General features: G+C 54.8%; 5 protein-coding genes across 6 annotated transcripts, besides 6 other annotated features; 1 reads left to right on the forward strand and 4 right to left on the reverse strand.

Annotated features, from left to right (window-relative positions):
- Positions 1–552: 552 nt before the first annotated feature.
- EKO05_0010737 (uncharacterized protein) lies at positions 553–4134 on the reverse strand (the record flags this gene model as incomplete). Its single annotated transcript, XM_059637834.1, has 1 exon — positions 553–4134. The coding sequence occupies one exon, from the start codon at positions 4132–4134 to the stop codon at positions 553–555; it is 3582 nt and encodes a 1193-aa protein (XP_059493817.1).
- Positions 4135–5693: 1559 nt separating this feature from the next.
- On the forward strand, positions 5694–8151 carry EKO05_0010738 (uncharacterized protein; the record flags this gene model as incomplete). 2 transcript variants are annotated; one of them, XM_059637835.1, is made up of 5 exons in its annotated part: positions 5694–5790; positions 5942–5970; positions 6065–6913; positions 6962–7219; positions 7270–8151. In XM_059637835.1, the coding sequence occupies 5 exons, from the start codon at positions 5694–5696 to the stop codon at positions 8149–8151; spliced, it is 2115 nt and encodes a 704-aa protein (XP_059493818.1). The 2 variants fall into 2 exon arrangements, with proteins under 2 accessions (XP_059493818.1, XP_059493819.1); XM_059637836.1 differs by having other exon boundaries at positions 5694–6913.
- Positions 5999–6057: a tandem repeat.
- A 2096-nt stretch (positions 8152–10247) lies between the features above and the next one.
- Positions 10248–10413: a tandem repeat.
- Positions 10414–10840: 427 nt separating this feature from the next.
- EKO05_0010739 (uncharacterized protein) lies at positions 10841–11650 on the reverse strand (the record flags this gene model as incomplete). The annotated part of the gene is made up of 1 exon (XM_038947304.1): positions 10841–11650. The coding sequence occupies one exon, from the start codon at positions 11648–11650 to the stop codon at positions 10841–10843; it is 810 nt and encodes a 269-aa protein (XP_038793685.1).
- A 165-nt stretch (positions 11651–11815) lies between these two features.
- Positions 11816–13157: a mobile genetic element.
- Positions 13158–13851: 694 nt separating this feature from the next.
- EKO05_0010740 (uncharacterized protein) lies at positions 13852–14145 on the reverse strand (the record flags this gene model as incomplete). The annotated part of the gene is made up of 1 exon (XM_059637837.1): positions 13852–14145. The coding sequence occupies one exon, from the start codon at positions 14143–14145 to the stop codon at positions 13852–13854; it is 294 nt and encodes a 97-aa protein (XP_059493820.1).
- Positions 14146–16605: 2460 nt separating this feature from the next.
- EKO05_0010741 (uncharacterized protein) lies at positions 16606–18325 on the reverse strand (the record flags this gene model as incomplete). The annotated part of the gene is made up of 2 exons (XM_038943580.1): positions 16606–18164; positions 18226–18325. 2 exons carry the CDS (start codon positions 18323–18325, stop codon positions 16606–16608), a joined length of 1659 nt encoding a protein of 552 aa, XP_038793686.1.
- Positions 17153–17187: a tandem repeat.
- Positions 18326–19044: 719 nt separating the features above from the next.
- Positions 19045–19082: a tandem repeat.
- Positions 19083–21393: 2311 nt separating this feature from the next.
- Positions 21394–21410: a tandem repeat.
- Positions 21411–21450: the final 40 nt, after the last annotated feature.

A 21450-nucleotide genomic window follows, 5' to 3' on the forward strand; every position in this document is an offset into this window, starting at 1 on the left:
TGTCTACGTTCTGGCTAGATAATGAGAAGGCAGAGTTGGTGGACTAGTAAGGTTTCGCGCTTTAGTTCGCAGTGGGACACCACTAAACCAACACGATGGATGTATTGTTGGAGCTAATACGGCCTTGCAACCTCGAGCTTTACGTCCATGGCTCAGGATCTTGATCTGTTCGATGCCGGCTGTGTATCCCGGGCTCGAGTACGTTGCTGATGGTTGTTGTTTGGTAGCTGGTTACATCTGTGGGCAAGATATGATGCATTCGTTCACCTCATTCTGCTGACGTCTGTCTTTTCAACAAATTTTTTAGAGTATGCGTAAGCGTGTGAATATCTGTGATTCTTCTTCTTCAGCGCGCCACCTCTGTTCGTCGATTCCTGCCGTGGAGACAGTCTGTGGAAGCGTACTAACTGAAAGAAACAAATGCTACGACTGTCGCAGTGTGGATAACTCTATTAGTTGCCTGCTGCGTCATATGAGATTGATGGTGCAAATATGCCGTATAGCTAAAGTGACACTAAATACAGTACTAATAGCTGTGTCTGGGCAGAAGTCTCAACGCCCCATTTTGACATTAGCTAACAAAATGCAGTGGTTGTATGTACCTGAGGGAATAGTTTGCGTTGGATGGAAGAGAACAACCAAATCGATAGAACATGAGCCCCGCTTTCGGCTAGAAAATCTCGTCCTTTGGAAAAAGCGACTACTCACGGACGGGAGAACACGAGCTGCGACCGCGGTGAGGGATATCACGTGATAGATACCTTGAGAGCATAGAGCATTCGAGACAGAGCATGGTGCTAACAAAATGAGAAGACTCACCTGGGGTGTTGTTGCTAGGCCCGAGGTGGGATCTATCGGAAAGCCACTGGCGTCGTAAGAGATTCCGCTTACCGGGTCGCGAGGGAACCCACTGAGAGGATCGATTGGAAGCCCAAGTGACGCATCGATCTGAAGTGGAGCGCCCGTTAGTCCGTCGTAGTAAAGGCCGTTCAATGTATCTAAGATGAAGCCGCTTGAGGGTTGAAAGATGAATCCATCCGGCAGTTGGCTTTGACCCGGTACGGGTGTCGTGGCGGATACTGTGGGCAGTTGAGCAACAGGCGCGCCGTGGAGTATATCAGGGAGGCCGCTTATAGTGCTGATCGGAAGCCCTGAAGTGGGATTGATAGGAAAATTAGTCAACGGGTCTGCGAGCAGAGGTAGTCCTGAAAGTCTGTTGTAGAAGATACCGCTGATGGGATCTTGCGGCAGATTTGTGATGGGATCAATTGGAAATCCACTATTTGGGTCGATCGCTGGCGTTGTAGAAGGAGAAATGACTGGCAGACCATTGGCGGGATTGATAGGCGCGCCTCGAATAGGGTCAATTGGAAATCCGCTGATGGGATCTGTGGCTAGCGGAAGCCCACTAGATGCATCATAGAAGACATGAGTGATTGGATCCTCGGGGAGACCAGTAATCAAGTCCAGAGGGAGTTGCGTAAGGGGATCGATGGTCGGTACACCAGGTGTGCCCGGAAGAGTGGGTGTGTCTGGCGTGACAGGTATGTTGGGCAAGGTTGGTTGTCCAGAAACATCGCCAGGCTGATTAGGTGTAGGCAGATCAGGCGTAGGCAGATCAGGCGTAGATAGATCTGGGATGGGCAGAGCGGTTGTAGGCAGTTCTGGTGTTGGCAGATCTGGGATAGGAAGATCAGGAATAGGCAGATCAGGAATAGGCAGTTCTGGGATAGACAGTTCTGGTGCAGGCAGATCCGGGATAGGCAGATCGGTTGTAGGAAGTTCGGGTGTTGGCAGATCAGTTCCTCCAACCCCTGGCAGAACAGGAATGGTGACGGGTGGTATCGTGACCACCCCTCCAGCGCCAGTGCCAAGATTAGCATCGCCGATGGGTGTGCTAATCCCACCACCAATGACTCCACCAGCGCCTAGATCGACACCCGGAAGAACCGGGATGCCGCCAACGCTAGGGGCTGTCGGAGTATTGGGAGTTGTGGGAAGGCTTGGGAGATCACCAGCGTTAGGAAGTCCGCCAGTATTCGGCAACCCTCCAAGAACATCTGGAATAACATCGCCGATATTGCCAGAGATGATATCCGGGATCACATCAGTAATATCGCCTCCTGTGTTTGGGAGACCACCGAGAATATCTGGAATCACACCGCCAACGTTCCCTGAAGTAAGATCAGGTATGATATCGCCGACGTTGCCAGTATCACTGGGGGCGATGTTGGTAAGATCCGAAAGCCCACCAAGACCGAGATCAGGGAGACCACCAAGGCCGAGATCAGGAAGGCCAGCATCAGGGAGTCCACCGAGGCCGAGATCAGGAAGGCCAGCATCAGGGAGACCAGCATCAGGGAGGCCAGCATCAGGGAGGCCAGCATCAGGGAGTCCACCAAGGCCGAGATCAGGAAGGCCAGCATCAGGAAGGCTAGCATCAGGAAGGCCAGCATCAGGGAGTCCACCTAGGCCAAGATCAGGAAGACCAGTATCAGGGAGTCCACCGAGGCCGAGATCAGGAAGGCCAGCATCAGGGAGGCCAGCATCAGGAAGGCCAGCATCAGGAAGTCCACCGAGGCCGAGATCAGGAAGACCAGCATCAGGGAGGCCAGCATCAGGAAGGCCAGCATCAGGAAGGCCAGCATCAGGAAGGCCAGCATCAGGGAGTCCACCGAGGCCAAGATCAGGAAGACCAGCATCAGGGAGTCCACCGAGGCCGAGATCAGGAAGGCCAGCATCAGGGAGACCAGCATCAGGGAGACCAGTATCAGGGAGACCACCAAGGCCAAGATCAGGGAGGCCGCTTCCGCTGGGTAGTCCACCCAGAACGTCTGGGACGACATCACCAAGGTTCCCTGAAACAAGATCAGGGAGTACATCAGTAAGGTCGCCGCCTGTGAGATCAGGGAGGCCGCTTCCGCTGGGTAGCCCACCCAGAACGTCTGGGACGACATCACCGAGGTTCCCTGAAACAAGATCAGGGAGTACATCAGTAAGGTCGCCGCCTGTGTTAGGTAAGCCACCAAGAACATCTGGGATAACGTTGCCAAGGGTTCCTGAAGTGATATCGGGCACAACGTTGCTGAGGTCGCTAGTAACACCTGGGATGATAGTGCTGGGGTCAGGAAGTCCGCCAGTGTTGGGTACCCCACCATTTGGAAGTCCACCAAGAAGGTCTGGAACAATATCACCAACGTTGCCAGATGCGACGTCTGGGAGAATATCGGTGACATCGCCACCAGTGCCGGGAATCCCCCCAAGCACATCCGGGATGATGCCGCCAAGGTTGCCAGAAGTAATATCAGGGATAATATCAGTGACGTCGCCAATCTGATTGGGTACTATGCCGTTAGGACCAAGGAGTCCTCCATCACCAGGAAGGAGGTCCAGAAGGTCTGGAGATGAAGCACCAGGCAGACTTGCGGAAGGTACGCCATCTCCAAACGCGATGTCATTAGCTGTGGCGCCTACATCATCAATGAGGCTGCCGATTCCAGCCCCAGCAGTGTCCACAGCATTGCCCACAGCTCCTAGGGCAGCTCCTGCGGCATCTCCTAGATCGCCGGCAAGTCCGCCAACAGCACTGCCCAACCCAGACGCTCCTGCATCTGTAGTATCGCCGAGAAGTCCTGATGCATCGCCGAGAGTTTCGCCGGCATCAGAAATGAGCCCTCCAAGTCCGCCTGTAAGATCGGCCACGCCAGTACCGATAACATCACCAGCCGACGTTAGAAGACCATCCGCGGGTTTAAGAATACCACCAACAAGGCCGCCGAGGAGTCCAGTGTTGGCGTTGGGAAGTGCAGCGACCGGTTGGTCAGTAAGGAGATCGGCCGGAAATGCTTCAGGGAGAGCAGGGGTGAGATCAGCCGGGAATGCTTCAGGGAGAGCAGGAGTCAGATCGGCCGGAAATGCTTCAGGGAGAGCAGGAAGGAGATCGGCCGGAAACGCTTCAGGGAGAGCAGGAAGGAGAGCGGCTGGAAGTGCAGCAGGGAGAGCAGCTGGAAGTACATTAGTGCCTGGCTGTAAAATACTGCCGATGCTTCCAAACTGAGGCACGGGAGCTGGCAGTGCGCCCACGACAGCAAGGATCAAGCTCGTAGAAAGCACATGTCGGTAGACACGACCCATGATGGGGATGTGTTGTTGAAAAACCTGTAGTCAGTGAGTGGTAACGAGGGTAAAACTTCTACCTTGTTTCGGTGTTGATGGAGACTCAGTCTCAGTGATGCCGTTCGCCTATGCAGACTGTAGTGAATGAGGTCAAACGAATGACAATAGGTGTAGAGAAAGAGATGGCTGCACTGGCGAAAAGAGAGCCAATATACCTCTGGCTCAACCAATCGGGTTTGTTGAAAACATTTCGAGATCATTCATGTCGATCATCTGGCAGACAGGCGGGTAACAGCCACATCGAGTAGTCCCGATCGCATCTAGCTCTGCTCATTCTTTCTACAAGTGGAGCAAAGTCAACAGAGGTCATGTCTGAAAGGTTGGCATCAGCACCCTTCGTACAGAGGTATGCGGCTACGGCAGTTTGTCGGTGATTTCTACGGTCCCATGGCCAATATCTGGTACGCAAAACGGCTCGCCAAGAGTATGTAACAGGACGCCAAGATCCAGCTCGCTATCTCCCTGAGCATCTGGTGGCGAAAGGCTTGCTTCTATGGAGCGGAGAGTCTGTATGGAATGATTGTTCCCGCTCCGAGTGTGCTGGAGATGGCTTCGAAATGGCATTGGCTTCAACGAGAATGCAATCCAATGGCAGGGATGATCATGCACAGGTCTTTGAGTTATTGGACTGATGTTCTTTGTCCCGGTTTGCAGGTGGTCAGAGTTCGTCGCGGTATATCTGCAACACGCCTACCGAAGACAGTGCGAAGCATATCAAAGATTGAGTCCTCGTCCTCTGAGGAGGCTGCTCGATAGCTTCGAAGGCCACCAGTCAATGGGAAGGCACAAGGCGTCGAGCCCTTGCGGAGTAGGCAATGGCACACATGGTGTACAGAGCAACGCGCAGGCATTCTTGATTGGTGCCATTACCCGTCGGTACATGCATGGTTGCACACGGAACGAAAGAATGCAGCAAGGGAAACATTGCTGGACAGGGAGTAAAGGAAATGATTGGCGGTTCGCGGCCGAATCGATCATACTTTTGGCAGCCTCTAATGCTTAGACCCAAGGCAAACCTACTTTTGCTCGAGGAAGCCTCTTGCGCGGGTACGCACGCTTGGTCAAAGTCGGCATTGAATTCCAGTGTCATGAAGGCAGGTCTATTAAACGTCAGCAGCAGGAGGCAACAATCACGCAATGTGTCGATGGGCACGTTCCTGGCACCACTTTCTTAGACATCGTCGTCACGTTGCCTCCGCAGCTGCTTTCGTAAACGCAAATACACACGGACGGTCTCCTTGTTGAAAAGTCGCGAGAGATGTAGCGTAGGTTCAGACGAACAGGAATGTCAGTGTACGGAGAGGTGCGCTCCGAAAACAGGCGAGATTCCATGCCATGACAACGTCTCTCTTCGGGACCAGCGAATATAGACTGCTTGTAGCGACGTGAGAGTGTTACAAGACGTGACGTGAAGTCGTCGGCCTCTTGGCAGCGCTTGGACCCGCTCTGCATGTCAGCGCGTCTGTTCCGAGCGTTGACGACTCGACGACCTCATCCGTCTCCTATATCGCCGCGTGATGAACGACCAGCCATCGCCTCTAGGCCGAAACAACGACGACCGGTCGTCTTCACCTAAGCGAAAGAAGGCACGGCAGAAGTACGCGCCAAAAGCCTGTATGTCGCGTTCATCACCCTTCTGTACCGCCCATGTTTGTTGCTTGAGACCGTTCCGATCATTCCGCAGCGGTTGCTTGCGCGCAATGCGGCACTCATGGCAACACAGATTCAAAGCAGGCTTCCTCATGGCTAACGCATGGCTCCGCAGGCGTGTCGTGCAGACGGTCGAAGCTCAAGGTAGGCCTCGTCCTCGACTGGCGGTGCTTGCTGCATGCTGCATGCTGCACGTGATGCTGATGCTGATGCTGATGCTGATGCTGATGCCGCGCAGTGCTCCGGCGACAACCCCTGCCAGCGATGTCGAGACAACGGCAAGCGCTGCTTCTACTCGGAGGACCAGACGGCCGCCGAGGCCCTGCAGAACCTCAGCCGCCCCTCGCTGTCACAGCAGCCTCCGACCTCAACCTCACCCAGCAATGGCATCGGCCTTGCACAGCGAAGCATCATGCCACGGAACCAAGTTGCCGAGCGGAAGTCCAGCGACGCCAGTGCCCTGGGGCTCTCCATGGAAGCACGCATGGCGCGTGTCGAAGCCATGATGGAGGCCTTTTTACAGGACCGCGCCACGACGGCGACGCCCAATGCAAGCATGGAGCGCGCTGAATCTGCCAGCGACTTGGCCATGTCCATGTCTTCTATGTCTCTACCAATCCTCGACGCTATCAATCCAGCTCTAACGCTCCTGGGTCAGCCACCACAGACTGCGTATGTCCACCCAAGTTCAACTTCCGCCATAGATCCACTGCTAGGCGCCGACATAACCACCCTACGCCTAGGCAGTCGGACACTGGTCTTTCCCACCCCCACCGCCTACCAACGATATGTCGACAGCTTTTTTCGTGAGCTCCAGTGCTTCCATCCTTGCGTTGACGAGCAAGTCTTCCGACTTCGCAGCGAGAACGTGCTGGCAAAAACGGAGGTGCACCAGGACGATGTGTGCTTCCTGGCATTGAACTACATCATCTTCGCGTGGCATGACGCCTCAACCGAAACAACAGGACCGAGTCACGTCAACAAGCCCGCAGGTTGGCACTGGCTTCAGCTTGCGGATGATGTAGTGGGTAGTAGACAGCTCTACGGACAGGGCGACGTCAGTCTTGCCCAGTTCCTGGTCTTCAAGGTGCGTGTTGTCCTCGCTCCATGGTTCAGGGAAAACTGACACGTGTAGGCTCTATACTGCGCCCTGATCGATCAACCCAGTCTCGCCTACAACACCACGGGTCTCGCCAGTCGCTACGTGCTTCAGCAAGGCCTGAACCGCCAGTCTTCCTACACTACATCTGGTGTGTTGGAGACGTACGAGCGTCTGCGCGTATTCTGGACTGTCTTGATCGTTGATCGCCGCATATCCCTGTCGTGCGGTCGTCCTTATACAATACGAGATATTGACATCGACGTAGAGCGACCGAGCGACATGTATCACCAGGTGAGTTCTCGCAATCGCATGACAGTTTTCAAGCCTGACAATCGGTACAGGGCGTTCTTTCTGATGTGTATATCTCAGATGCACGTGCCAAGCTTGACGAGAGCGACAGCGCAAATGCCTATCTGGATTGTATGATCCATTGGTCTCGGTTTGCTGGCTCCCTTTGGGACAATCTCCTCGCAGCCCACGTGCTCACTGATACATTCACCGACAAAGTTGCTACTTTCGATGCAGCTATCGCTGACTTCTTCGCCAACACTTTCCCAAACTTGGCAAAGAAGATTAACCCATTATGCCGTCATCAATACATCCGTATGAGCTTCGACAACCTTCGGTTCATGACCAGACGTGCGAAAATGATGTCTCTACAGTTTGATGGCGCCACCGCTGGGATCTGCAGCAATCTAGCAGTCGATACGCTTGCACATGTACGAGCATACGAGTCCAACACAAACCACCCATCTGTTCTTCGACATTACATGATTCCCTCGCTAGCAAGCAGTCTTCTCATGCTGTGTAGTCTTCTTGTCAGCGACCTAAGCTTACTCGGTCTTGATTTGGATTATCGGGTCCCAATCTATCATCAGACATTCGATTCAGCTCTTGGTCTACTACATGCTCTAGCACAGAACACCTTACTCGCTCGACGCGTGCTTGTAGATCTTGAGGGAGTCGTCCCAATTGTAGAAGCTGCGCTCGCGAGATGGTCGAGCGAGTTTTCACTCCTGCAGAGTCCACCGAACTGGGATCTTGTGAAGGATGTAATTCCGCCCGACGTCGCTGAGCTGTTCCCTTACCAAGAACAGGTCCCCGTCATTCACAACAGACTGTGGGCCGAGAATGCGGGTTTTTTGGAGGCCGATCATAGGTCTTCGGTCTACGTTGGTGGTCTGGACCTAGGCGGTTCAAGATGCAGCGTCTTCTGGATATAGAAGCTTCGAGGGACGGGCCTTGTCGGGCTCCCTCATGCGTATCTTTTGTTTTCCGTATACGTTCGGGCACACGCTTGTCTTATATAGATACCCACTTGCATAGCACGGGACCAGCGGGCGTTTAAATTCTCATTCACCATCACTTCCAAGTCTGCCGTGCCTACCCAGCTCTATCCAAGCTCTCATCTGTGTGACGCAAACTCCACGCTGCAACCCTATACAGGCAGTCTTGATCATCGCGTTCGATGCCAGGCAGCCATGGCGGTGCTAGCATTTTGCAAGATCGGGTATAGGACGATTTCCCGCGACTTTTGAGCTACGAAGAGCAAGCCATCATCAGACATTTACATACACGCGTACAGCGTCTCCTCCCTTCAGAGGTGATGGGAGAGTCTGACACCTCCCTTCCAGAGAAGAAAGAGCGTGCGTCGAGCTGGTTTCATCTGTTCGCTGTTGCGTTTGGAAGCACATCAAGGACATTGACAAAGGAGGGAGGAAGTGGGTAGTGCGGTTGCTGGGGACTGGTAGATGCACCAAGGCCGGTTGAGCTGAGTGAATAGGCATGCAGGATGTTTTTTTTATAAGTGTGAATGTTGCTTTTGTTGGATCGTTCGGTGCTCGTGGAGCAGGACTATTCTATTCTGTCAAGATCTTGTAGACCATGGACGAGACACACACACATCAACGTTCATTCAGCTATGATGAAGACGGTGCTGGAGCTTTGTACTTGGTGTTGGTGAATTGTGACTACGGTCACTACGGCGGCGCAATCCCAATTCTCTATACTTTTATGAAAGACAAAACGTCAATCGGTAGATTGGGAGTGACATTGCGAGTCAATTCTCGAACGACACCCACCATAGTGAAGTCTACATGTTGCTCATCTCAAAAAACCTCACGGCTTCATCTCCGAACCTCACGCATCCATTCGCGTTACAACCCAAGCTCACCAGCGTCCGAACCCTACGTTCAGGCATCGTCCCCAATATCAGGCACCAACCGCCATCCGCACTTTGAGCATGAGTTAGGTGCAGAGCTCGACCCGTGCAATCTGCACAGCTCCACCTGTATCGATACTCGGTAACAATACGCACCCACTTTGGCTCAATACACACCTCAGACGCCCCCATCTCTGCCCTACGTCCGGGCCATCCCAGCCCAACGTGCCATGTGCAACGCCAGTCGATCCACAAGCCGGATGCCAGCAGCCCCTAACCCGCACGTTCACCACTCTGAGCCAAGAATGATTCAACGCGCTGGGCTTTGGATCGCCGAGACAGGTGCAAAGAAGCCGCACGGTAGAGAGGCCAGGACAGGGTCTTACGAAAGGAGAAATCGGCGGTGGCCTTGGCCCAATGTACACGGTAAGCAGTCAAGAGCATCATCGACGGCAACAAATGAAGGCATTGCTCGGAAGCAGCGCTCCGGGCCCTCACGGCTCGTCCAACTGGCCATGGTACCACGGCTGGCAAGACTGAATAGGAAATGCACTAGCAAGCGCCGCAGATGAGGCTCTGCGGGAAGCCCAGACCCAAACGGGGGCACCTCGAATAGCAGTCCTGGACGGCGGCGGCTTTGACGGCCATGCATGTGGGTGGCTTAGCAGACGCGCAAAGTTACACGACTTGCGGGACCGGTGCTGAAAACAGAACGGTCTTGTCGCGGTCTGGATGCGTGGCTGGGCCGCGGGTGTCCTCGCTTCGCGTCGCACAGCCGGGTCATATCGGAGCTGGGTTCTGTCGTGCGCGGAGGTGAAGCGAGCGCACGTGAAACAGAACCGGGAAGGTGAGAATTTGTGGGGTTGTGTGTGTTGAGAGTGGGCGGTTTTTCATCACAAGGCCTGGCAGGAGCTCGTCATTCTGCCGAGAGGAACTACGACGACTGGGGCAAAGACGAGGCTACTGCCGGCGGCCTGTTTTGCGGAAGGATTGCAGGCGATGATACAGAGCAGAGAAAATTCTTTGATAGTGCTGACCGGAGAGCCTATGATTGGCGGGGGAGGCGTGAGAGGGTGCAAGAAGATGGTTTTGTGGTTCGGCGAAAAGCCGGCGACCCTAGGACGTTTGACGTTTGAGGCTCTGCGGCTGCCCCGTTGGCTGCATTCTGCATTCTGCATTCTGCATTCTGCATTCTGCATTCTGCATTCTGCTTTCTGCATTCTGCTTTCTGCATTCTGCTTTCTGCATTCTGCTTTCTGCATTCTGCATTCTGCTTTCTGCATTCTGCTTTCTGCTTTCTTGCATGCTGCATGCTGCATGCTGCGTCGAAGCTCTGCGGAACATCAGCCTTTGCGACGCTCAACAGTTGTCAGAGGCGCTATCGACGGGCGCTTGTCGCTGGGCGATGTCGAGATTCCCTGTCTAATCACTGCTCGAGTCGAGAGATTGGGACATTCGATTCGCCTCCAGCTCCACTGGGCGGTGGATACTGTGCTTTAGCATGCACGCACACATACACGCACGTGAGCATGGTTTGCACTGCGCAAGAAGCCGTGTCGAAATATCTGTTGTGCACCCTGACCGGAACGAAGCCAAGCCAGCCGTGGTCCAAGGTCTAAACGTGCGCAGGGCCATGCTTCCAACGTCGCCCCCCTCATGCGTCGGTGTGTTGGGAGGGGAGAGGTGCGAGGTGCGTGTGCGTGCTGGTGACTGCTAGTCATCATCTGTAGAAACTCCGTCCTTGTAGCGCTTCAGCTCAGCCTCAGGGGCTGCTTGCGTGCTTCGATTCCATGACGTATGCGCGTCTTTTGCGCGTCTTTTGCGCTACCCTCGTTCCATGCCATGCCAGCATCCTCGTCGACAGCGTATGGAGGGTAGGTATCCACATCATCCACAACCTCTCGATACCGTTCATCACCCACAATCTCTCGATACCGTTCATCATCCACAATCTCTCGATACCGTGCCGTTGTATGCAGGAACGATCGACATGCGCGTACCTGCGCAGAGGGCTCCGCATACGTCATTCTGCCAGCCCCGCCGCGTGATCCCCACAAAGGGCGGCGCATTCGATGCGGAGCCCCAGTCTTCCAGAAGGCCACAACGATGAACCGGGCCCTCTTGCCCTCGAGACGGCGTGAAACCGCAGCAAGCGCTCCGCACAGCACACGCCACCATGGCATGGCATCAGAAGCCGCTGGCAACATTCGAGCCTCTTGATCGCGGCCGTGACCTCGATCCGACCTCGTTAGGCCAACTGTTTGCGGGGACATGGTCAAAGCATGGGGGCGCATCTGATGCAGGTGGGCAATCCCATTTGCCCGCATGCGACACTGCCGCAACCTACCACTTCCGGCGCCTGGTTTTCTTCGCCCTGTCATGTCAGGCGGTGCTTGGCCGACGTTTCCATGTGTAACGTCAACCGTGAATGAGTCCAGGCTGGCTGGTTGGGGAAAGTCCTTGGTCTTGCGCCAGGCCGGCGGGGAAACAAAGCAGCCGTGTCTCGTCGCACCTTTCCGAAAGCGGCAAGCAAAAACAAAGGGCAAGGCGTCTCCGCTCATGCGGGGAAATTATCTGGGCGACCACTGCAAACTCGACCACCGCAGCTGACCTCTGGGTAACCGTCTTCTTCCATCGGTAACAGCAAGCGCCTTCCCACCGCCAGGGTCGGTTCGCGGGTCCAGCTCAGATCAGGGTCTGTATCATAACCTGAAATGAAACGTACAGTCGCGCGTCAAAAGTTAGTTCCGCGCTAGCGTCCCTCCGACGCGTCAACCCAGCCACCCATACTTTTTGACCACCTACAACTTCACCACTACTACTCCGTTTTCCTTACTTTCTTGACCATTAGATGCAGAAACGCCGTCGCTTAAATTCTGTAGAGCGGGATCAGGCAATTAGGTAGCTACACGCAGGTGCAGGTACCTATAAAGTTGCTAGTTACTTTAGCTATTGTAAGCGTACTATCTGAAATCTTTACAAACGTTTTAACACTACAGGAACTATATATAATAGACCTTGCTTAGGCAGACCTAAGATACTATCTAATACGCAGAAGAAGCTCCTACACTGCACAACATAAAGAAATCCCTAGATTACCTACTCTAAGCTTACTAAAGTTACCTAGATTGCCCTACCTAACAACACTACTACCTATAAGCCTAGTAAGTTAACTATCTATTACGCACTTAAGTAATACTATATAACCTGTTAGAGGAGTAAAAAGAGGCCTAAACTTACTTGTAGGCATGCTCTCTAGCGTCTCTAGTTTGCTTAAGAGTATTAGACGTTTAATTGGCGTCAGCACATAGTTAAGTTCAGCAATAAGTGCTCTGTTTAGAAGGGCTCTGGCTATAAACAGCAGTGGGTGTTTTGCTATCCTAATAAGAGATAGAAGCTAAGGATAATTACTAGGATCTCTACTAGTTGTCTACCTGCTTAGATAGTGTAGGGAGCCATATGGCTAGATGCACAGGGTAGACTACAGCAGAGTCTACTTATTATTATAGAGAGGGACCCTAATACTCTACGTAGTAGCTATACCAGCAAAAGTTATATTAAAACACTTAAGTAAGGTCTCTTACCTTACTATTATAAGTCTTAGCTTTTTATGCAGGATAATATATATATACACACCTCCTATACTATACAGACATTTATAGCAGATTATAACATTATAACTCTCCTATAGCTAGCTTACTTACCTAATCTTAACCTAATTAAGCACCTCTAGTGGCGCCTTAAACAGATAATACATAAGCTCTACCTACAGTTTAATAACTATAGCAAGGTAGAAGAGTATTAGGATAAGTTTTATAAGGCGTTAAAGGAGTACTAGCGTTGTATCCTAAACTTGCTTATTAAGAAACTTATTAGTAGTATGCCAGCACGCCTAAGTGCCTGCAGGAAGGCAAAAGGCTAGTAAACAAAATACTAGTATAGAACAGTACAACCTTAAAATTTAGAGCGTTTTGACTATGTGTAGCTATCTTAATTGCCTTACAAAGTGGGGTGGTGGGCGTGGTGATGATGCGGGGATTCGCTTAGTGGAACTAACTTTTGACGTAGTACTGTACTACATGTGGGGAGGCTCCCATTGCTTTTCTGGGTAGCGCACGTGAAGAGCACGCATCCTGTTCCCATCTTGTCAACAGTGCTTGACGTGTGCCTGTCCCGTGCTGACCGCACTTGTCCCCGCCGGAAAAGCCCGATCGAGAAGACTGGCACTCGATAGCCGCGGCCAAATCTCCGACGCCGACGGTGGCTGGCTGTGAATGGCAAACTTGTGGAAAGCAAAGGCCTCGCTCGGATTCAGGCCTTCCCTACGTGGGAACCACGTCTGCAGACACGAGGACTTGCTACCGCACGTGCAACGTGGCCTGATGGCAGGATGAGTCCATCGCGCTGGATCAAGGCTCGAATCGCGTTGTTGAAGCGTACTGGAAGTCTTACCGTCGTCAAAGCGATCGACTCAGACCAAGGTTCCTGATCTGAATGGCGTTGGGCCTAGTCAGAACGTGGGCAGCGATCACGAGCCTCGGCACCTGAATCGGGAGTTTTGACCCTCGAGCTCGTGCTTGCCGTTGTGTTGTGCAACCCCCTTTCCATTCCATTCCATTGACTGCACACCCGAGGATGCAATGGTAGAAAGACATAAACGCAGATTGCGGAATCAGGCGGCCGAGAGTAGGGCTGCATGACCCGCAGGCGTATCCCTGTCGAGCACCCCAGATTGGGCCGAACTGAAAGAGCACTCCCGGGACTAACAGTACAGCCTCCCGTGCCTCAACCCCGTGCACGCACAACGTTCATGTTGACAGTGAATGCGGTGAAATCCCCCCTTGCCGTGAAATACATGTGAGAACCTGGGGTGCTCGTGATCTGTTGAAGGATCGCGTCCAATGGAGTTGCCGCTGGTGTTGAGAGTCGCCATGACTGAGACATGCCAGCGAAGTCTGCCGTCACCACCCACGTCCACCCAGCCCTGTAGAAGTGGAGGGTGGGAGGCCTTGTAGACCTCGCTCATCACCTCCAACGAACCCACCGGCATTGCCATCGCGATCTGCTTTCAGCCCCTTGAGATTAAGCATTGGATGGTGGATGCCACCGTCATACGCCATCTACGTCGTTGGTGGTAGTTGTATGATAGGATGTTTGGGTTCTTGTAGTCTGACGGATAGGCGTGCTTCCTATCGACTACTGCAGTTGACATCTTAGCCTCGGTAGATCGGTTTGTCTCGACCGCAAGCTGCCTGCTCGTGTCAGCATTGGTTGGCTCTGGGGGAGGATAGGGCTCGGGATGTGGGGCCTTCCTCGACCAACTGTGACTTTACCTCCTCTACGTCCGAATTCACTTCTCGAAATGCTCACCGTTCTCAAGCTCCGGCTACCGTTTGATAGGCGGGGCAGGTTAAGGAACCTGGGACGAAGCGACATGCTTCGTGAGGGGACAAGGAACGAAGGACAGAGCTGAGGTCGACGCGCGTCAGGTTGATAGGGTCTGCCTTCCGGAACGGTGGTGTTGATGCACTCCATGTGGCTGGAAGATGCTCGCAGGCGGATGCAGGATAACAGTGACGACATGCTCGCCTCTGACAACGCAGCACGACAACGAGACTTGTCCCACGCACATTCCCTATCGAGCACTGGTGTTGTCGATGGGGGTAGGTCTACGAGAACATACCGCTATCAGGTGCTGCGGTCGACTACAGTGTTGCATCTAGATCTGCCTTCCGTCCAAGGATTGCAGGTGCGTGGGACGCCAGATTTGCATACAACAGTATTGACGAGAAGGAGCCTGTCACCACTGTGCACCTCGTAACCTATAAGGTGTGACAGCCAGAGCATGTGACGAAAGTCCCCCCACGAATTCAACGAATGGAAATTGCGGAGCCGCAAGGTGGAGTGACGGCAAGTCCATTGCGGTCACAGAAGGCTGGGTGAGAGCGTGTTACCAGACAACTGGCATGGAGTGCTATCTGAAGACTCCCGTGGTGGCGGAGCTTCCTTGCCTATGGGGCTGGAAGGGCGGCAAGCCAGAGGTTGAGCGTGTGTGGACAAGTTCAGATGACCTTTCTGCAGGCGCTAAGCTGCCAGCGCATCAACAACCTGACCGACTGCGGTCGCGGGGTAGTGCAGCGGGTGCCTGTTAAGGCAGAGCCGCTCCTCTCTTTCCCATGGCGAGTGTTGTTTCAAGCTGCCGGCTGATCGATGGTGTTCGCGAGCGACAAGCGGGAGAGCCAATGGATTGGCAGTGGCATGCAGACATGATGAAAAAGGGTTGCGGCGTCGTAGCGTCAAAGGAGAGAAAACATGACGTGTAAAAGCTCCAAACAGCGCCTAGCTGCAACCGTCGCGGGCGGTCCATCAGGTGGCAACGAAAAGACGAAAGGTGCAGGCTTACGAAGCTCGAGGTAGCGTTGCGGTCTGCACCTGATTCCTAAGGCTGAAGTCGAGGCGCGAAAGCTGCGCACAACGTACGTGCCGAGAGCATCTCGTTTTGCATCTTGATCGCACAACGAGAGTCTCACGAGGCAGCGTCCTCGAGTACTGCACGCAGCGGCCCTCCCTGAGGTGAGCCCGCGGTTGTTGGCCGCTGCATCAGGTGCCAGGCACGCATCACTGGGAGTCACGGTGGACAGGAGGAAGGCGGCCCGCGGGAAGGCGGCCAAACAAAAGCCAGGGGCGTTCCTCGGTCGTCACCGGGCAAACTTCGCCATGTCTCAGCAAGTGCCGGGAATAGACACAGCTGCAACGAGAACCATGGCGGTGGGGAGTGCTAAGCGACTTCCGCCATTGGGCGGGGGTTCGTGCTGCACTTGATGTGTGCATAAGCGCTCGCTGGGCGCAACTCCCGGAATGATTCAGAAGAGCGGTAAGGAGCCTGCCAAACAGATCAAACGCTCGTATCAGGTGTGCATCTTGTTGAGTGCTGGCACCACAAGGGCTGCGAAAACAGCATCAGCTAGGGGGTCCAGCATCTTCGCTCTTCTAGCCACCAAGCATCACAGGGTCGCAGTGTCGATGAAAACTTGGTTGGTCTTGTGAACAATTGCTTTTTCGATCAAGTACCTAACTAATTACCTGCTATCTCATGTGAGGTAACGCTGTAGCAGACCGACCGCGCAAGGTCGACATGTACCGGGGTATAATGGCTCTGTTAAGCCCAAATAGAAGTACAGTGCAGGTAAGAGTACAGACCAATGCACGAGCTGCCACCCTAGAAGGGCGAGCTCGTCCAGGCGCGAGCCGTGAGCCTTTTTAGAAGCCAGATGAACCGCCGTTGAGTCGGCTGAAGGGGAATCGAAGCCTCGCAGGGCGTACGTGATGCCTTCAAAGCATCAAAGATTTTGGGAGGTCATAACCCATCGTCACCGCCATGATGCTGGACGGGTGTAGAGAACCAGTAAAAAGTATATGAAAAAAAAAGCAAAAAAAAAAGCCACAACGCCCGGAGTCCAATACTCGCTTGTAAATGCCGCTAGAAGTGCAAATGTGGGAAAACAATCATGATCCACTACCATCCTTTGGTATGGTAGCTACCAAGACCTTGGTCGAAATAGCTGTTGGGGTTTTTCGCACTCGTGTGCATGGGTTGAGCCTGAGCCATGGTGCTCATACCTTCGAGGTCGGTTGTAGTGGCAGCTCGTCTCACGGCTGCATTTGTTGTCGCGTTCTTCTGCTGCCGTTCCCAGAGCAGGTTCTGCCGGAGTGAGCCGCTGAGCTCGTTCTGGAGCATCAGACGGCGCGTGGTCCGGGGAGATAAGGCGGGTGGGTGTACATTCGAAGTCGTCATGATGATCGGCTTGGCTCGCGAGGTCTGTTGGCGCATCATTAAACCACTGTCTTCCTGGGGTGAGTTGCCAATCGAGGGCCCGTTCGGTGTTGTTGTGCGAGATCGACGGATGGGGGGAGGCTGCTGGCGCTGGGCTGCGTTTTGCATTGCCTGCGCACGGTCGCCTTCGTGCATCATCGTAGTGAGGAGGGAGCGGTGGGAGGTGAGGTTGGGCTTGGAGTCAACACGGGGAAACATGCTAGTGGCTTGCACGCTCGACTGGTGGCTCTCATCGGCCTCGTCGTCGTCGTCTTCCCAGTCGTCTCCCGAGTCTTCCTCTTCAATGGCGCTCTCATCTGGCTCGTCGCTGTCGCTTTCAATGGCACCTTCGCTCTCGGAGATGGCCTCTTGGTACTGGCGCAGGCTGATCTGGTTGGCAAAGGAGGTCGTCTTGCGCATTGGGCCAGCCTTGCGGAGATTGTCAGACAGAGCGCTGCGCTGTGCGAGGGAGTAGGCCTCTAGAGAGCTGCTGGCGTCCTCGTCAGACGAACCACCGAGCGTGAACATGGGCTGCTTCTTCTTCATTGGCTCTGCCCTGGAGGGAGGCGGCTTCACAATGAAGCTGGGCGTCTGCTTCAAGATGGGCGTGGGTGCAAGGTTGGTGCTGGAACGCATCGAGGTGGAGATGTGGCCAGGCTCGAAGCCGCGGACGACACTGTGCTGGCTCATGTCAGTCGAGGTGCTGGCTTCTGAGCCAGCAGCGCTCATATCGTCGCTGCCGCGAGCCGTGGCGAAGGTGGACGTGGAGAGCTCCGGTGCGCAACGGCGGGCAGCCAAGGGTGGCGAGGCCGAACGCGGGGCTACGGCGTCATCTGGTTGCGGTGCCTTGGTTGTGGGTGGGGCAAGCTGCGGGGGAAGCGGCGACAAGGGCTCGATGACCTTTTTCTCCTGTATCGAGTTGACGACCTTCTCCAAATCGGTGGGCGTCATGTGCTTGCCGCGGGCGTTGCTTGTGGCCGAGTCGTGGCGGCGCAGGTCTGGGCGTGAGGCTGATGAGTCGGAGCGGTGCTGGGATGTGGCGACGGGGTCAATGGACATGGAGTCATCTGACGCAACGCTGGTTGACAGCTCTGGCACGTCGGTAGTGGTGCTGGCGCTGGCGGCGATTTCCTGGTCAAACGCCCACTGCGGCGACACAACGTGGTCTGGTTGACAGCAGAACGTCTCGCGCGCCCACAGCCGCCAGGCCATGTTCTCGTAGCGCTTTCCGTCCTCCATGGCAGGCGAGCATTTGGAAAAGACTGCAGCGGTCGTGTTAGCGGGGGCTGAGGGAGCAGACGCTTTCTCGACGACATCACTTACCACTCCACAGTCCGAAGAGGTTCTCTGGGTTGCGTGTCTCGATGGTGTGCATCGAGCCGTGCTCCACGCGCACAATGGGTAGTTCGGCTCTGAGTGGCATCGCGAATGTGCGGCGGCCACGGTGAGTCCGGGTGGGTATTGGAGAGGTTGATGTGTCGAAGCAGGGAGCGGGGAACAAGGCCTGTCGTGGTACGCTTGCGTCGGCGAGGGTGCGGGTGGGTGCGGGTGGGTGCGCTTGCGTCGTCAATCAGGTGGGCAGTTGCCGAACAGATGGAATGCCGGCGTCGTTACAGGCGTTGCGAATACATGTGGCTATGGAAGAGGAGGCTGTCGAGGGGGGAGGGGGGGTGTGGACTGCGGTGTTTGTTGAAGATGGAGTGGAATGGGGTGGTGGTGGTGATGGTGGTGGTGCTGCTGATGGTGGTGGTGGTGGTGCTGCTGATGGTGGTGGTGGTGGTGGTACTGGTGGTACTGGTGGTGCTGCTGGTGCTGGTGCTGCTGGTGCTGGTGCTGATGCTGGTGCTGCTGGTGCTGCTGGTGCTGCTGGTGCAGTATGCAGGCAGTATGCGGGCAGGGTCGACAGGATGCGTGTATATGAGGGAAGCACAGGTGCGCCGAGGTGGGAGTGGATCTCTATGTATAAAGGCCAGGCCAGTGCGAAAGCTGCGCGGACAGGGATGTGCAGGAGTGACCACCGACACGGAAGGAGCGACCTGGACGCCCACACCTGGCCACACCCCCCCCTGCACTTCATCTTCGCCCCTAAACAGGCCCCTCGCAAGCCCTTCCGGAGACTCCCCGGCACTGCACGTCCACACGTCCTGGCCCTCCTGCCCTCCTGCCCTCCTGCCTTCCTGGCCTGTCCATGGCCTACTGACGGACGGCGGCCTATACACGGCCTACCGCTCACCGTCTGCCGTCTACCACGATTGACCATGCAAAGCTGTCGGCCGGCGTGTGCTGCCCACGACGCTCCAGGCCAGCGCGTCTCATGCTTGCAGCGTTGCGCTGAGATCCCATGAGCCCCCCAGGACGCCTTCAGCGTTCGCTGTGCCACTACGTCCAATACGCTTTGGCCGAAAACATCAGTGCCCGCGTGGCCGCTGGGCTTGCTCCCCCACGATGGCGCTGTGCAGGGGCGCTCTCTCGCGCGCATGGCACATGATTGCTACCTGGACTGTGCACGCAAGGTTCTTCTTCCAGAATCCCCGGCCAAAGTGGCTGACTCGCCGCTCCGGCGAGGCGCTGCAGCGCGCACAAGGAACAGAACAGTAGACCAGGCAATGGCAGTCCCCTCGTCCTCCCGCCTGCTCCCCATCCACCTCGACGCAACGCTCTGCAGCAGCTCGACTCGTCAGACACAATCTGCCTAGACAGCCACCCCTCGCCGCTGGCTTCTCTGCACGCTGTCTTGACCCTCGCCTGCGCTGGCGCAACCAACGGCGCTAACTGCACGGCCCACGGTAAACTATGCCTCAATCTTACAATACGCCCGACTCAGCCGTATTGAAACCACATCTCCAGCATGTGATCATTTTCTTTCGCCTTGTTGCGGAAGTGAGCCCACAAAGTTTCTTTTCCCTCTCGTTGCTTTGCGGATCGCCCCCCCCCCCCCCGCTTGCGTCTAGCCCTCCGAGGTCGATGCTCTTGTCCCAGCAACCTGCAACGAGTGCCGACGATGCGCTGAAATTGCCCGGATGCTACTCGGGCCTCTATTGCATTCACCGTCATGTCAGGCTTCTCTTCTCAGAACATGAAGCAGGCCGGAAACGGAGCAGGCAGCCTCACTTCCCCGTGCTTGTTCATCTCCACCCGTCTCTCCGCACTAGAGCGGGCATCACGAGGGATTTGACTCTTTCTGCTATCGGTCAAGATCCTCTCGAGGTGCTGTTCCGGGACAGCTCTCTACGCCTTCATCTCGAGTGGGTCCAAACCAGCAGCTCACTTGCCACTGCTCACGAGGTATCACCACGGTGCGTGTAGCTTTTGCGCGTCACCGTTCGCTGAATCTCGTTGCGCGCAGGTCCGTCCCTGGCACGTCCAGCACGAGACCCCCGTCTAGAGCGTATAACGGCTGGACGTGCAAGTCTCTACTCTTGCAGCACGGAGACCCCTACCTCTTCAAGCATCGAGGTTGGGATAGTAAGATGTACCCCACTTAAAGTGCCTTCCGTGCCCCCAGCGCCGTCTTTGAGCAACTGCGAAAGTGCGGCTACAAGGTAAACTCTCACGGTCATCTGGAATGTCTCGTCGAATCACAACGGCCGCACAAAGTATCATGTGCAACGCTCCCGTACCGCTACATGCAGCATAATTCTTGTTTCATGAGCTGTACAGCAACACGACTCATCTGGGTAATTGCGTGGCACCTTACAACGGAAGAGCTACACTTCAACCATGGCTTTTGATATATCGCTACCGCAACAAGGGTTTGTTCCTGAACACCACGCCTCTCGGCAGGTCCATCAGCCGCCCTGAGCGTATAACGAGCACACTTCTCGTCGCCTTGAAGGGCCGCACACAGGCCCGCACGTGAATCTCTTGCGCTTGATAGCGCTTCTTTGCTCTCGCCAGGAACCATGAGCAACACGGCGGTTCGTTGACCCGTCTTTCCGTTCGGGCCGTTGTATCTCAAGGGTGTACCGATCCCCAAGCAGTCCCCAAGGGCGAAATAGCAACGACTGAATCACCGAAGCCCCTTGCTGACCGTCAGATTCACGTGAACCGCGTGATGTCGACTGCTTACAGTCAGTACGTAATCTGTAGCAACCGATTGTGCGACTACCAATAATGGATTTCCGTCAAACACAATAGCGACAACACTGACACAATGAAAACCGGGTGCTGTAACAGCTTCCCCGGACCCACAACATGACGCGCGCTCGTTTCGTTTACCCCAGGACCAATCGTCAGATAATTCTGCGGCCATTGGCCTTTGTTTGGCTTGTCGAGACGGAAGGCAAAAACAGGATGAACCAAGTCGCCCAGTGTCCATGTATGCCATCCTCGATTCTGAAGACTCAGTCCGACCTGTCTTGGCTAACGGATGTAACACACAGGTACGATAGGAATGCAACACACGACATTCTACGACCCGCACTCGGCCGTGACTTTATATATCCTTTGCGTGTCTTTTTCCTACAGAGCATTAACGAGGCGTTGTTGGCTAGGAGGAGGAGGAGGAGTGAACAATGTCCACTCTTCCAAATTGCAACGACATTCGTC

The sequence above is a fragment of the Ascochyta rabiei genome, chromosome 20, assembly GCF_004011695.2.
Source record: "Ascochyta rabiei chromosome 20, complete sequence".
NCBI lineage: Eukaryota > Fungi > Ascomycota > Dothideomycetes > Pleosporales > Didymellaceae > Ascochyta > Ascochyta rabiei.